This window comes from Pleurodeles waltl, chromosome 1_1 (genome assembly GCF_031143425.1).
Source record: "Pleurodeles waltl isolate 20211129_DDA chromosome 1_1, aPleWal1.hap1.20221129, whole genome shotgun sequence".
NCBI lineage: Eukaryota > Metazoa > Chordata > Amphibia > Caudata > Salamandridae > Pleurodeles > Pleurodeles waltl.
In genome coordinates, this window is record NC_090436.1 from 227,542,944 (window position 1) to 227,559,072 (window position 16,129).

The 16,129-nt window shown below is 39.3% G+C and overlaps 1 protein-coding gene across 12 annotated transcripts in view; it reads right to left on the bottom strand.

Moving 5' to 3' along the window:
- Positions 1 to 16,129, bottom strand: part of LIFR (LIF receptor subunit alpha) — a 478,307-nt gene that overhangs the window by 37,747 nt on the left and 424,431 nt on the right. For all 12 annotated transcript variants that reach the window (XM_069221314.1, XM_069221272.1, XM_069221277.1 and 9 more), the window contains 2 exons: positions 8,455 to 8,622; positions 589 to 750 (listed from right to left, as the gene is read on the bottom strand). In XM_069221314.1, the coding sequence (XP_069077415.1) occupies positions 589 to 750; positions 8,455 to 8,622 (330 nt within the window). The remainder of the gene's footprint in view (positions 1 to 588; positions 751 to 8,454; positions 8,623 to 16,129) is intronic.

Consider the following 16,129-nt stretch of genomic DNA (forward strand, 5'->3'; position numbering starts at 1 on the left):
CAACTACATATGTAACACCAGGTTTTTTTAATGCTGCTTGGCCGTAACTATGAAGTACAAATCGTTTTCAAGCACATCCTTAATGAACAATCACTTCAGAAACTAAAGCAACATAATAACAACAGTCTTTGTGAGTCAAATTATTAGGTAGACCTATTTAGTAAAGCATTGCTCCATTTCTATAATCTTTGTAAACTAGTGTTGTTGTGGGTACCTAAAAAGCTAATAAAAAGAGCAAGACTCTCTATGTAAAACTCAGGTTGACTTCTGTCCAACCACAGTGTCCAATATATTAAAAATAATGAAACAGCAAGTTAAAGATCTATAAAAGTAATTCACTATGTACTTCTTAGCTATTCAGAGCAAACCTATTTGCTTATCTGCTTGGAGGATAGTGGCTATCCTTTCCTGCATTCATCCACGCAACTATCCATCTGCCTAGCTGATGATCAAATATGCCAGTTTCTAGCCACATAAAGATACAGGACTATAAGTAAATGTGGTTCTGAAATTAGCATCTTGATTTTAGGTACAAAACTCTTGTAGTGAAACAGCTAGAAACTTACACTATATCAGTGTCTTACTTACAATTGTCTGGTGTGTCCACGAACAATAAAGTCAGTGGGCTTTTTCCACCTCCAGTATAAGCTTGCAAGCCCAGCATATAACGGGTTCCACTTTTTAGGTCATGTATTGTCAATATCTTTGTTTCTGTATCAGTGATATTCTTAACTTTCATGTCTGTACGACCTAATTAAAAATAAATAAAACATTTAAAAGGTTATAGCATGAACTGATGCAAATTAGGTTAAATGTGTATTTGGAAAGAGAATCTTACAAAAGCTCTAGTTTCAAGAGACAATAAAGGTCAGAAAGACAGACTACCACTGTAAAAAACATGTCAAATGTTACCAGTAAATAAAGAATAGATTAAGAAAGCACTAAAGCTTTGTCCATATATGCCCAATGTCTGGGTAAAAATAATTTAGAAATGGAATCAGTATTACAATATGCGTCAGAAATGTGCTCTACAATGATCCCATCAGCAATGTAGGCATCAAACTGTTGCACCGCAGATAGTAGAATGGCTGAGAGGATCTTGCTTGAGGCCTGATTATAGCAAAGGAGAGGCTTACTCAGTAAACGTGAAAAGATTCAGGGTCCCTGGTGGAGTTACTCTTGACATCTCTGTTCTACAGACAGCTCACCCCAGTATCTCTATCTGCAAGAGTGATGTGATTGTCCTATTGCACATTTACCATTAATAACAACTGCTCCATCAAATGCCAATATATATGTGAACCAAGCTTTTGGATGTAATTTGAAACTCATCAATGCATAATTGGTTCCATAGCTCAACAATTTAAAGTAACTGTTGATGCTTTTTCTTTTTGGTTTTTATAAGTCAATAAAATACTTAATATTAAAAAACAATACAGGAAACAGCAAAATTTCATGGGAGATCAATCACTATTTTTGGGACCCCATTCTTAAGACGTTTAGTTGCCACAGTTAAGCAACTGATGTAATCCCCAAAGTATAATAGTCAACATGGGCTGGGAACTAGTGTACAGTCATGTGGCACAACAGTGTGCATGCAGAGAGTGAACCACTTAGCTGCCTGTAAAATATTACCCATCTACTGCTCCAATCTATGGTATCAGGGTATCTATGTCTGTGAGAAGAGTCTGGTGGATTTCTATGAGACAATATGTATTATCAATATCATGCGGAATGAAGGTTATTCCTCTGCTGGAATGGAAAAGTGCTCTGCATGGTAAAGATGTGTACCCCTAACCTGAGTGCCCAACTGTACTTTTGTCTTGATCCCTAATGCTAATTTGTTGTCACAGGGGAACACGAATCATGCATGTGTGCCATGACACAGGCTTGTCTCAAGAATTACTGTCTTGTTGGACTGGCAGAGGAGCCCATAGCGCTACCCTCACAGTGGTGGGAGGCTACCATCTTCAACAGGAATACGGTGGTGGTAGCATATTGTGCAGTGATCCTTAGAAGTGAACATGACCTTTTTACCTTGCGTCACTGGAACAAGGCCTACAGGCACTCTCACTCTTCTAGAGGTTCTGCTGTTGTGTGCTTAACTGACCCTTGGCCTACATCAGGTAAGATAAAAGTACTGCGAAGCGCAGGAGTAGTGACTGTTTTGGTTGTATGAGCGCCTGGGAAGGGTACACTACAGCAATAGAGCAGTACTGTGTGGAGCATGCGTGGTTAGTACATGTACTGGGTGTATGTACCCTAGGAGGAATACATAACATGAGAGATGTAGTGCTGTGCAGTGCATGTGTGTATAAAGTATGTGCTGAGAGTATATGTGCTTGCATGGAGTACAATATGGAGGGTGATGTGTTGTGCAGCGTACATAAAGTGAGTGTGTGTGTGCTGGCAGTGTGTGTGTTTGCAAAAAGGACACCCTGGTTAAAGCTTGAAAAGTTTCAGTGCTGAACAGCGTGCGCAGATTGAGTTTGCCTACTGGATGCATGTGTACGTGTAAGGATACAATGCATGGAGGAGCAGTGCTGGATTGGAAGTGTGCTCTTAGCGTGCTGTGCTGAGTGAGCCTGCAATAGTTTATTGTATGGAGGAACTCGGGTTCCATTTTGGGAAGCCCAGGCCTGCCTTTAAAGAAATGAAGAGGACAAGAATCCTCCAAGACAGATTTGTGTTGCTGAACTCCTGTAAGATGGGTGAGGGCACAATGAATGGAAAAGTGAGAACATCCCTTTACATTTGATAAGACTGTTCTTACATTTAGTGATGGATCACAAGGAAGGGGCCTGGAAACATCTCAGGAAGGGAGTTGGGGCTGGTAAGAGAATCATAAAGAGTAGGTATAGGGGATTGGGATTAACCTGTTGATGCACATATCACTGTGGCTGACATCCAGGTTAGCGAACTCTGGTCAATCCCATAAATTGTGTAGTGGACAATCAGCTCCGAGTCACGCTGTGACTAGCATCGTTTGTAAAGGGAGATGAAAGGTAGAAGTGCCCATTAAAAAAAGCAGAACCCCAACATAAAATTTCAAAGTTTCAGACTCTGAATCACATATGGTGTCTGGAAAAGGACTATAAACCGAGAGGTTGCATTCCCAAAAATGTGTTATCTGCTAAGCAGCCAGACTGGCAGTGTAATAAGGGAAAGCTCTGCAAGACTTCTGCCTGTAAGCAAGATGGGAGCCGGGTTGGGGGGTGATACAAGGCCTGCTAGTCTCTCTGCTGGGTGATGGGACATCACCCAGGGAAACAAAGCCCCCCTGCCCTGGAGCCTGGAGTGCCTTCCTGTTTGCCAAGACTAGTGTGCCCTGTGAGGAAGAGGAGAGGGTTGGAGGGAGCAAGGTCCAGTGGACAAGCCCTACTGTATGAGGTGAAAGGTTTTGGTTGAAAATGATCGGGTCATCACCCATGTGCAAGATAGCTTTCAGCACCTCGTGTATGCTGGAAGAGGGCTGGCGTAGAGTGAATCATACGTTAAGCGGGTATTGCTATGCCCATACCGCTGTGCTGCAGTGACCCCCGTAAGCCAGAGGGCGGCCACCAGTAAAGTTACTGCTTCAAGGAAGGCCAAGACTTGTGGCTGTCTGGGTTTGGGGCAAGTGTGCTGGGAGAGTTTGCGCCCAGATAAACCTGCACTGTGGCAACCCCATATGCCAGCAGGGGCTGCCGGTACTAATGTTGCCAAAGGATTCAGGCTGCCACCCGAAGGAGAGACTGAGGCTACAATCCATAGTTAGAACTACACTGCAAGGGAACTGCCCCCAACTCACCACTGAGGACTGCCCCGAGACGCTGTGGACAGTGCAACCTCATTGGCTCCAGTCGAGAGCTGAAGAAAGAATGAAAGGATTAACTGCCCACCCCTCCCACCCCATTGAGCAGAGTAAACTTACTGCTGCTCCAACATCTGGGTGAGAGAGCCTGCGCAGCTGGGTGCAACCCAATCTCTCTAAACTGAGCAAGACTCACAGGTGTGCATTTGAAGGCGCCTGATGCATTGTTTAACTCTTCTGTACTGCAAGAGCAGGCAAGACATGAACTGGGCAAGTTGGGCACTGGGAGAACTCTCTGCTAATGGTGCTCCATCACCACAGACACTTTTGTCCAAGGGACTGATTTAGAACTCGGCAAAGGGGTTACTCCGTTACAACTGTGACTGATATCCAGTCTGAGGAAATCTAAATCCCATTGTTTTTAACTTCGCATTCCCTGTTGCAGCTACAGTGAAGCGGGAATAACTCTGAACGTTACATGAAGGAAAGTGGGACAGGGATTCGCCTGACAACTCCTAGAGTCCTTACCTCATGGGGGATTGTGCTATTGCATCTTAATGACACATTTCTTTGTTTGTGTAGAGTTAGAGATGAACAATTGCTTTATCTCATAAAAACAAGTATTTGGCTGGACAGTGACTTATTGCTCATACTGTTTGCATTGTGAGCTATGTTCACTGACCCGTATCCACATTCCCTCTAATGGAGCCTTGACTGCTAGACCACTGGTACTACTTAGAATCAAGAGCAGAAGGGGTAGATGGCCCAGTTGAGTGGGATAAATTGTAGGTCAGGCTACGGGACAGCAAGAGTAAAAGGTCTCTCTCACTGCGTTTAGCCATAAACGCCCCTGTGTTCCCCGAGGCCGTCTGAAAGGGGTTCTGACAACCTGTCTGTACAGGTTATATTAGCTACACATAAACTGCATCTAAAATATCTTCTTGAAGCTGACCTTTTCTGTAAATTTGACCAGCACTTGCTAATAGTGTATTGGAATCAACTGCATAAATCTATGTTTTGGAACACAAGAATATTACTATTTAGTTTTCTGAATGCACACAATATCTGAGAAATACACCTAGTTTCTCAAATAGTGCAGAGAGTGGGTAGGATTATGGCTCTAATGTGAGTACAGGCTGCTCATCAACCCCTGGGTGCCACACTTAAATAAAAAAATTATATATATTCTCTTTTTGCCTTAGGGACTTATGTGCAAAGGTATTTTGTGGTCCCAAAGCCTGTGATTCACAAAATCACAGGGTTTAATGAGGCTAAATATGCTTTTACTATTTACAAAAGTTATTTTACGAGTTGTAAAAGTCTTTTTAACTCTTAAAAAAGCTTTTGCAACTCTATCCTAATCACAAATAGAAGTGGGTGGTAAAGAGTTATCCTGCTGCTATTTGTGATTCTGAACAGAATTTATCAATGGTTTGTGACTGCAACAGTGATCCCAAAACACTGATTAGATACCAACAACCCAAAGTGGGAGGTCTCTGATTCACAAAGAGGAAGCTGTCCCTGTGGAACAACTTGTCTTTTGGGAAACATACCCGCAGCCTAAGTGAAAGCAGGCAGAGGTCCAGAAAAACCAGTTTCTGCTTACCCACAATGTCTTCTCAAACAGATGTTTTTTTTCTTTTAAACACCGTATAGGTCTTTTCATTAGGCACAGGTTGCTTTTAAAAACATTTCCTATTTGGAAATACAAACTCAGTGATGTCCCTGCATTTGTAACTCCCAAACTGCCATCACCAGAGAAGCAAAGCAAGTGAGGGCATAATCTGATAGAGCTTTCTTTTTTTCTAAAAACCTCTGGTTGCATAACAATGAAGAGATCAATTTCTCTGTGCTAGTGATTCCTTATTACACTGAAACAAATTCCAGCTCAGAAGATTTTTTTTTAGAGATAGGTTCCCTTCATATGCCTTTGGTCTCTGCCCTAGACTCTTGCAGTATACTGCACTGGAAAGGATTGAATTTGCAGTCAGTCCATCAAAAGAATCTCTGACACAGCCAGGAGCTGGTCAGTATGGGGCCCAGAAGTGGCTAATGGACTGCTATAATCATGGAACCCAGAAATCCCTGATGTAGCTTTTTCAAAGCAGCCACAAATAAAAAAACACTTTTCTTTTGTAAGGTTCTTTCTGGTGGATACTTCCTATAACTGCAAATTTCTCAGCTTTAGAATATTCACCAGGCTTCACACTGGATGCAGATATTTTTACAGCAGTGCTCCCGTGGGGGCCCCGAGATGGCCCCATTTGGCTCAGTGTTGGCCTCATTCTGTCCTGGAAGTTACAGCTGCAAGTAAATGCCACTCCTGCACACCAACGTTAAGTTTCTTGCTTGATTTCTTTCCAGGTCCTTTGGTAAGTGCAGAGCCTTCCCCAGAGGCTTTTTGGCTCTGATTTTGATCAGAGTTTGCCACCAGCTGGATTTGACAATGGGGATGATTTAACCTTACATTTTGATGATGGAAGTTTATACACAAACTTATAGCAGACCAGTGGGCTTCATACCTCTCTGGATACAGGGCTGATTTAGCCCCTTGAACTCCTAGATGGAAGAGAGTGCTTCCTTTGCTGCCATAATTAGAAGAGCAGCTGAAGTTCTGAACCTACAACTGGCTTCTCTTGAAGTCATGACAAATGTCCTCAATGAGGTTTTGCACCCTGGGCCAGACTCTGGGCCCTAAATTCCACTCAATGAAGCCCAACCTGAAACCATTATGGACACTTGGTCTAAGCCTTGATTTTGTCCACTGGTGAACAAGTAGATGGTCAGACACCACACACTGGTGCCCGGCAACCAAATTGTTCTTACACTGCACCCTAAACTTGAGAGTTTGGTGGGCCAGGCTTCCACCAGCAAAGTGCATCCTAAAGCTGTCCCTGTGAACCCTCCAGACAACGAGTCAAAAAGGAATGAGGCATCCAGGAAATTAATGTTCTCTTCAGCCAGCCTAGCCCTGAAGTCAGTCAATGTAGCCTGTCTATTAGGCTGGTATATGCATGCCCACGTGGGCATGACCAGTGAGATAATGTCAGCGGTCTCGGAGGCATTAAGGACCTCCTTGGCTCAAACCATTCAAAATAGCCAGAATATGTGACACAGGCTGGCTCGAACACTAATGATTGCTTGGGGTGGGTGGTTGGCACTACAGTCATGCCCCATCACCATGTGTGGATGCAACCCACAGGCTTTTCCGGAGACGTGCAGGCTTTCATTATGGATATGCCTTTTGATGGATCTTGCACTTTTATTCAGCTAGTAGTTTCTCCTTTTTTTGGTAGGGCAAGTTATGGTATGGCCTAAAGCCGTTAATGGCCACTGACAAACTAAATTGAGGTTCCTTAGCTGCTTATTATAGAGAAGCTTTGGCTCCTCTAGTAAGGGGATGTGACCGCTAAAGAACATTCGCAAGTGGATAACAAAGTTCCATCAAAGAGCAGCAAAACTCTTCTCAAAGAACTCCATGCATCACTAAAGGATCCTCAGTACTAATTCAGCCTGTACTAAGAAAAGAGATACTGGATCCAGAGACCTTTTCACTAGAAGTGGTACTATTGCGATCAGAGGATTGGTGTGGAGAACTTCCCTCCCTTCGTAAAGATGACTCACAAAAGCAGAATATCATGCCAAGTAGTCATCTTCACAGTGCTAGAATACAGAATCACAGAATATGGAAGGGCTGAGCTGACACATTTACGACAAAGCATCCATGCGGGAGCACGCAAGTATAAGAATAGATATCGGTGAAATTAAGGTCTGAAATGAAGGATAGAGCTGAAGTCATGAATAATTCTTCTACTGGTGCTCAAAAGAGATAGTTGCATAATACTGAAAATCAAAAAGAAATTATAAGGGGTGAGGAGATAGACCCATCTATGCTATGTGGTAGTTTAGGGCACATGTTTGGAATCGTGTATTCGAAAATAAACTACGGCAGACATGCGATTAATATTCTTATCTGCAACACCTAATATGGCGACAATATTTCCTCACTAAATGCTATGTGTTTAAGAAAGAAACGCACCTCTACCATAGTTACTATGGGTTCTACCATCACCGTTTATTTGTAGTTAAGCTTTGTCTAGCTGTCTGTGTGCATGGCCCTATCACACTGGTACACCAGACACAAGTATTTCTTCACCTGCCCCTTCAAGACTGCAGTGTCTTGACCTTTTTGTAGTCTGCAAACAGCAACACAAATCTTTCTGCCCCCACGGTGGTAGCTGACTGCACATTAAGCTTAGCCTCATTACTTTGTTAGTAGCTGCAAGCATATAGAAAAACAAAAGACAGCTATTTCCGGAGAACGCAGCATTTAACAAAATTAGTATTCCGTCTTAAACATGTTGAATAACAAACAATATCAGTCAAGTAAAGTCCAACTGATTTTACATCGTAAGAAACCAGATACCTACATTGTTAACAGAGTTTTATAATGATTTCACAACTTCTCTTTTAACAGAAAATACATCTTCTTTCATGAAAGTATAGTATTAAAGCAAACATTCTCATCTCTTTTTTTGTTAAACATTTACTAAATACAGCAGACGTCTTAATTCTAGCATTAGACAAATCGGGGTGGGGGTCAATGCAAATGACTGCCTTGAGTCTAACATACAATACATCATTTATTGTGTTTTACTTACCATTTCCCATAAAACTGAGCACTGATGTGTTTGTGCCCTCCTTAGAAATATAAACCAAGTACCCCTTCAAAAAGCCTCGAAGTGCTTCAACAGGCATATCATCCCACTTTATCTGAACTGAACTCGAAGTGGTTTCTTTCACAGTACAATTTGGAGCTAAAGTTGGTGCTGTTGAAGAATGAGAAAAGATTTTATGGAATATGAATGCATTCATTAATGCCGCCTAATATGCTTTTAGTATAATCACTTTGAATACAACATAAACCCATAAGTAAAAACTTCAAATTCCAGGATCAAAAATAACCCTGTTGACATTACTGTGACCCAAATTTAAGGCTGGGATTTTTTTCTTTATTCTTTGTTAAAACTAAAATGATTATTCCTTTTCAAAACCATACAAATTCAGTAACATATTATCAACGTTTAAAGAGGCAAGGCTCTAAGGGCTATTCTGAGTGGCTTTATCAGAATAGCCCTTGGTGTTTTAATCTTCAAGGGTGAAGAGAGCAGTGAACTGCCAAGTGTGAACGAGAAAAACGGGTTGTGACTTGTGATGTGGAAAAGGGACTAGTAGATTGGGTAGTGATGGAAAAGTAAGTGAAGTTAAGAAAAGGATATGTGCTGCAGGTCGGGTAAGCAATTTCTGGATGATGTCCACAGTTCATAGAGGGTTTGGTACACCTTTCATGTTACAGTTTAGGTCCATTTTCTTTTCTTTTCTGAGGTGATGACAACATACGTAATAGAAAATAAGGCAGGGATATGTATTGCATAGGACATGGCATATTGAGTTTCACCATTGGGTCACTGTAGGCAATCAGAGGATTTCAGCAGGCTATTATCTTCTATGGGGCAACTGGTATTTGGACACGTGGAAGCTTAATTCTCTGTTTCAGAATAGCCTAGGCAGGTCCCACTGTTGAGAGTAGAATCTACTTCTTCAGGGCATAATAGCATCAATGATTTCCCAATAAACTTTGTTACATTAGAGGTGTAGTTGCTGGGAGGTAAAAAGCATGTGTTTATAGTGGAAGTAATGTGGTGGTAGATCCAGCAAAAACTTGATTCTAGACCAAAAGCATGAGGTTTATCAGGCGATCTGTGGAGTATGAAAAGAATAAATGTGAATACAGATGTAGATTTAAGCATTTAGTTTAGTCATGCCAGGATTTCTTTATGACCCTGATATACATTTCTTTTTTTGGCCTACCTGCGGGATTGATTGGGTTATGGGTATTTTTATTCACAATGTTATTTCACATGTAGCACTATTTTTGGATGACGTTGGTTTGTTTTCTGGTGGAGGCTGATGTGAGTTACATTTGCCTGATATGTAGTTGTGTTTTTGATGAAGGATGTACAGTTGATGTTTTTAAACGCAAGAGCCATTAAGGGTTTGTAGTTTCTCTTTTCTTAGGTAAAACATTGAAAAAAATGTTTGGCTTCTGAAAATGGGATGAGGTCATTTATACAGTACACTGATCTTCAAACTCTTTTTTTTTATCCATGCTTTCCAGAAGGGTAATGTGCTATGCGATCATTCTGAGGTCGTTCTCCAACCAAAGCACTTGTGCATCCTGTTCATTTTGGGGAGTTCAAAGGTTTTAGCATATTTGTTCAATATCTTCTAGATATATGCTAGCAGTATGAGATCGGCTTGAGTTTTACAACAGTTTATGGAGGAAAATTTACAAGTCGGCATTATATTATGTTTTACTACATTGCCATGATGCAGGTTTTATAATAAAGAACCCTAACCTCCGAACTGAAAAATGGCTCAAAAACAGACAGAATATAAAAACAAAACATACCTAACTTGTTGATAGTTGTGCATGGACTCTTGCCCAGGCGTCACTGACATAATATCGAAATCAACATTCTCATGTTACTGAAGTATTGCAACAAAAATCTCATTTACAAAAACATGAATTACCTATTCTTATAATAGGAAGTACAAAAATATCAGAAAAAATAGTTTCACACTAATATTGTTAAAAACACTTATGAACATATTGTTTCTTTATATATAATTTAAAGTAGTAAATCTTAGATACTTTAATATGTGCTAGTATATTGTGAATTAAATACATCTCACTAACATTTAATACTATATGTAAATATATACTTACATGAACACACACATATGCATGTATGCTTATGTATATGATAATAATTAAAAATATATATTTTACATTATGTTTAATTCTTTAAATGTAATACTATACAAAGCATATATATAACACAACACAGACAAAATATTAACAATTCAATTCCACAAGACATTTAATAAATTACCAAACAAATAAAATAAATAAAATAAAAGCTAAGAAAAACAATAACGAAAAATATTATAACATTTAAAAACAAAAATGTAAATACTGTAAAATTAAAAGTGTATACAAATATTAAAACAAATAAATATTTAACCAATACTAGGAAAAGTATTGGAGTCTGGGAATACTAAATATACTAATCACATTCCAGATTATACAAAAGTGATGAAACTGTAGGATTTGGAAGGGTTAAATATATTATTAACACTCCTAACAGTGCAACAGTAGGGAAAATGTTGGACTTCAGAGGGGTCAAATTTACTATGCCCGCTCCAATCTGTGCAAGAGTAGGGAAAGCATTGGACTACGGAGGGATTACATTAACTCATCCCACTCCAGTTTGTGCAACAGTAGGGAAAGCACTGGACTTTAGAGGGGTAACATTTACTATTCCCACTCCAGTCCACGCAACAGTAAGGAAAGCATTGGACTTTGGAGGGGCTAACTTTATTACTCCCACTTCAGTATGTGCAACAGCAGGGAAACTATTTCACTTCAAACATATTACATACTTGAATAACCCTATTGATTTAGAAAAAGTAAATATTAAAGTCTAAATAGAAACATGACAACATACAATATATATAAAAATTAAAAAATAAACAACAATTATCAAATTTACAAAATGAATTAACAATGTAATAATTAATTTTCAATTAAAAAGAATGCTTAGTTAATTGTTACTTAATTACCTTTCCACCCTGCTCCCCTACAAGCCTAGCAACCCACACCTAAAATATAATGAAACTAAATAAGTATAACACAATTTACATAACTGAGAAATTATTACATAAATAATTAATAGTTAATTGTTAATCACCCTACAACCTTAGAAACCCAGCAGCCCTCACCAAAAAAATAAATAAAATATATTACACAATTTACATAATTATTAATTCAATACTTAACTGTACATTACTAATTATTACTTTTAATTATAATTTAACTTCTCACCATATCCTCCTACAAACCTAGCAAATGACACCTAGAATATAACTAGAATAAATAGAACATGATGGACATAATTAAAAATCAATTCAATAATAATAAATTATTGATTAACTGTTATTACTTTAACTTTCCACACTATACCCCTAAAAAACAAAGCAGCCTGCACTTAAAATACAACTAAAATATGATTACTATACAATGTACAGTTAAATGAATTAAATAAATAATAATAGTTATAAATGAACTGTTATATAATTATGTTAGTAACTTCCCACCCTATGCCCCTAGAAATGTAGCAACCCGCACCTAAAATAGAAGTGTAATAAATCAATATTACATAATAATATACATATAACAATTACACATATTTAAAAATTATTAATTGATAATTATTACTTAACTTCCCATCGTATCCCCTACAAACCCAACAATCTGCTAAGAAACTATAAATTACTGTTAACAATTAAATTAAAAATTATAACACTTAAAATTACAAACTATATTTTTTTAAAACAACAGTTATGCAAATACTAACAAAATAAAAAAAACTTGAACACGTTAAATTAAGAGAATATATTCACCACTATATTATTGACAAAGATATTTACAACAGTGTTATTCTTTTTGCGACATTTCTGGCTCCTGATATTCACAACTCAATACTTTGTCCAAATACCCTTGCCCAGTATACACAATTATTGCTTGAACTTTACTGAATATCCTATGAAGTTACTGTTAATTTTAGTGTTTAAAAATACTTTTATTTAGATTAATGGTTAACAAAACGTATGTTTGGGTCATCTTCAAATTGAGATGTATGTAGATAATAATGAAATTTACTTCTAGCTCGAGTAGATGTCTGAGCACTAGTACGGCATCCTGAATGGGCTGACCAATATATTCAGAATGAAGAAGGATATATTTTGCTTACATGTCTATGAGAAAGAAAGAAGGCTGGAATGTAGAACAAAGTTAAACTCCTTGCCCTTCACATAGCAACAATTACTCGACAATTCCACTTTTAAAAAAAAGTCAAGAACGTTTGTGTCCTATTTAATTCTATGTTTTTCCTTCTTAGTACAGAGGATTGTTCTGGTCATAGTAGTCATTTTCAAACTTTTTACAAAGTTAACACTCATTTTTAAAATCCAAATAACAATTGGATTGTACTACCGTATCGATCACAGTGCTGCAGCAGACTGAACAGATAACTGAACCATGTGAAATAGCCTGTAGAAATTTCAATTTACTTTTCAAGATTTCAAGATCCTCAGAATAAAGACATTTATGTATGAGCATAATGTCTTAAAGGAAATATGTTTTTCAAATGGGAGCCTAGTAATAGCTGTTCGAATACCTGGCTGAGAAAATACAAGGGGAGAAAGTGGCAACCATGCCTCTACTGAAATCAAATCAATAATTCCCAGTTATACCCATAACATGGCCAGTGTCTGATCCGTAGAATGAGTTAACTCATTGATTAACTGGATAAGACCACTGTCTGATTTACGATCTTCTAGGAGAGAAGCATTATTGTCTTTTTTTTTAATCAAAGTGAAAGTTCATACCACCTCTGATTATACAAAGAGGGTATTACATGAATTAGCACATATGACATCTTTTAAAACTTAGGGGAACTAAGTGGACAACAAATTATTAAGAATGACAAACACTCCCAGGGACAGATAAGACTATTTGCTGACAAAAATTTGGTATCAACTATAGACAAAGAAATTGTGTGGGAGATTTTAAAATGGTGGCAGCACCCACACCATTTTTTCAACCAGGCAGTTCAATTTAATAAAGTTGTCGTTTGTAAAATATAATCTAGAACTTTAGAATCTGAACCTTCATTAAGTTTTGACTCAGGGTCTAATTACAAGTTTGGATGTCTTACGACCGCCAAACTTGCAGTGGTGGTTGGACCACCACACTCTTGGAGGTCCGAATGCCAGATTACGACCTTGGTGGTCCGACCTCCACCACTGCCAGGATCATGGATCCTGAATGGTTGGTGCTGGTCGAGGTCGTGGTCAGCCACGGTGGAGCTGAGTTCAGCACTGGCATGCTGATCACAATTTCCTTTTCCGGCACCATGAAAAGGCTGGCAGAAAGGCAGTGGTGGTGGCCACAGGGGGGGTCCCTTCATTACCCACGACTATGTTGTGGGCAGTGCAGGGCCACCCCTGCCCAGCACCTTCGGAATACGCACTGTCTGCAGTGCAGGGCCACCCCTTCCCAGCACCCTAGGGACCCTTGCTACAGCAGACAGTGCGCATTCCAAAGGTGCTGGAGGCCAAGGTCAAGGTCGCCACACTTTTTCCACCAGGCTCACCGCCGGAGTCAGGCCAGTGGAAACACTGTAGTTGTGCTGGGGGGAACCCTCAGCTTCACAACAGTCTCCTCCCTTTGGGTCAGAAGGGCCGACTGACAGTTGTCCCACCAAACTTGTAATCAGGCCCTCAGTAAAAGAATACTACATCTGGAGAGTTACCAGTAACTCTTAAGAGTGTTTAGTCCATGAGTAGGCAACACTTGATGTATTGGCTATGTTAAGCTGCTGTTATATTATCTTTATAAATAATCAAGTATGAGGTACTGATACAACTTTCTTTATTTTGTTCAGTGATGTGTATGGAATTGGAGGAAGTCCTCTATGTAAAAATAAGGATCACATAGGATAAGGTCTAAAAAACCCTTCAATAGCTTAAAGTCATACAAAGACCAACCATACTGAAAGCGAACTCTAGGAAATAGTTGCGAGTATCATAATCCCTTTGCACACTACGCTCCAAACAAATGCTTCAAATTCAGATGCCCCGTTATCCGAGACTGGTGAAAATGTATTTCGGCCAATTATTAAAATGTTGACCATTTTAATAAAAAGAATTGTACAAAAACTGTATCCATAATTGATTAATAAGACCTGTAGCAAATAAAGAAACTGTAAAGTGTTGTACAATTATTATTTGTTTAGGAACAATAACTATAATATGTTTTAGAGAAAACACATTTAGGTAATGTATTTACAAAAGGAGAGGCTAAAGTGATCTTTACCACATCCTCAACAGGACAGGAAGCACTGGAATGCTGTAACTGGTAACAAGTGGAATTTGTATTGAAAAAATATGAACGGCAACAACTTTGGTATGTGTAACCCATGCATTACATTACCCAAAACATGTGATGTTCATTATTTCTCCAACACATGCCACACTTTAAGTAATGGATATTGTGGTACATATGTAAAATTGGATTTAATGTGTCTTGTTTTAGTGTTGATTCAATTCAGTGCTTCAGAAGTTGAAGACAGACTAAAGGTAAAAGGAAAAGGAATAATAGAAGTAGTATACACGTGGGTATGCAAATCTTAGCATGAAATGTGCACAAAGCAAATTAAGGCCCATGTTTTACATTGGACACCTGACTCACTTTGCCTGCAGTCTATGGGTGGGGAAGTACATCTTACTAGCACATCAGGAAGAGCAACTAGTGTCTGCTTTGATGTCATGCACAAACAATTCTATGGAATAGGTGATGGTTCAGGTGTTGCTGCAGTGGCTGCTGTTCTTGTCACAAACAACAGGTACAGAAGTCTCCATCCTGTGTTGATGGGATGTCAGTGAATTATGAAATTCCAGAGCTTGTTATAGCCTTTATGGCTACTATAAGAATTCCCAATTAGAATAGGCCCGACTCATGTTTATTATATTTTCAACAACAGAGTATTGACTTTATAAGCTAAAAACACCTCTGCAATGTGCTTCTAATTTTGTATCGTGTTGCTGAAATGTAGAAGTTGGGATATAGTACACCTTTATTCCATTGCAGTATGTGCAGTGCAGTCTTGCAAACAAAAGGTGAACAGGAAGTAATTCAACTTCTGGTCTACATTTTTAAATTTTTTAAAGGTGTCTTGCAAGTGGAACTGGCTGCTGTGGTGCCCCTGGGGCACAGATGTGGGCGCAGACATTTGTGCTATCCCTCCTGTGATAGTCTTTGCACGTGGGCAAAGTTGATTTCACTTGCAATGCAGGGACTGCAGTGCCAGTTTCTGCACAAAGGCACTTCGAATGCTGGTCCCTAAGGAAGTAACTAAATGTCACCAAAGTACAGGTGTTCTGGGAGTTTTTAGGAGACTCTAACATGTTTCTGTGTGGGAAGCACACAGTGAAGCTGCATAGAGGTGCAGACTAAGGGTCTCAGAGAGTTTGGCGGATGGAAAACTCTGCCCTCCAAACTGCCGACAGGGTGGCAGCCGCCTACGTTATTAAGAGTTTCCCACTAGGTTGGCAGGTGGAAACCAAAGTTTCCGCCTGCTGGCCTAGCGGGAAACAGGCTACAGCATTGTCTCCAACTTATAATCGAGCCGGCGGCAATGCTGTAGTCAG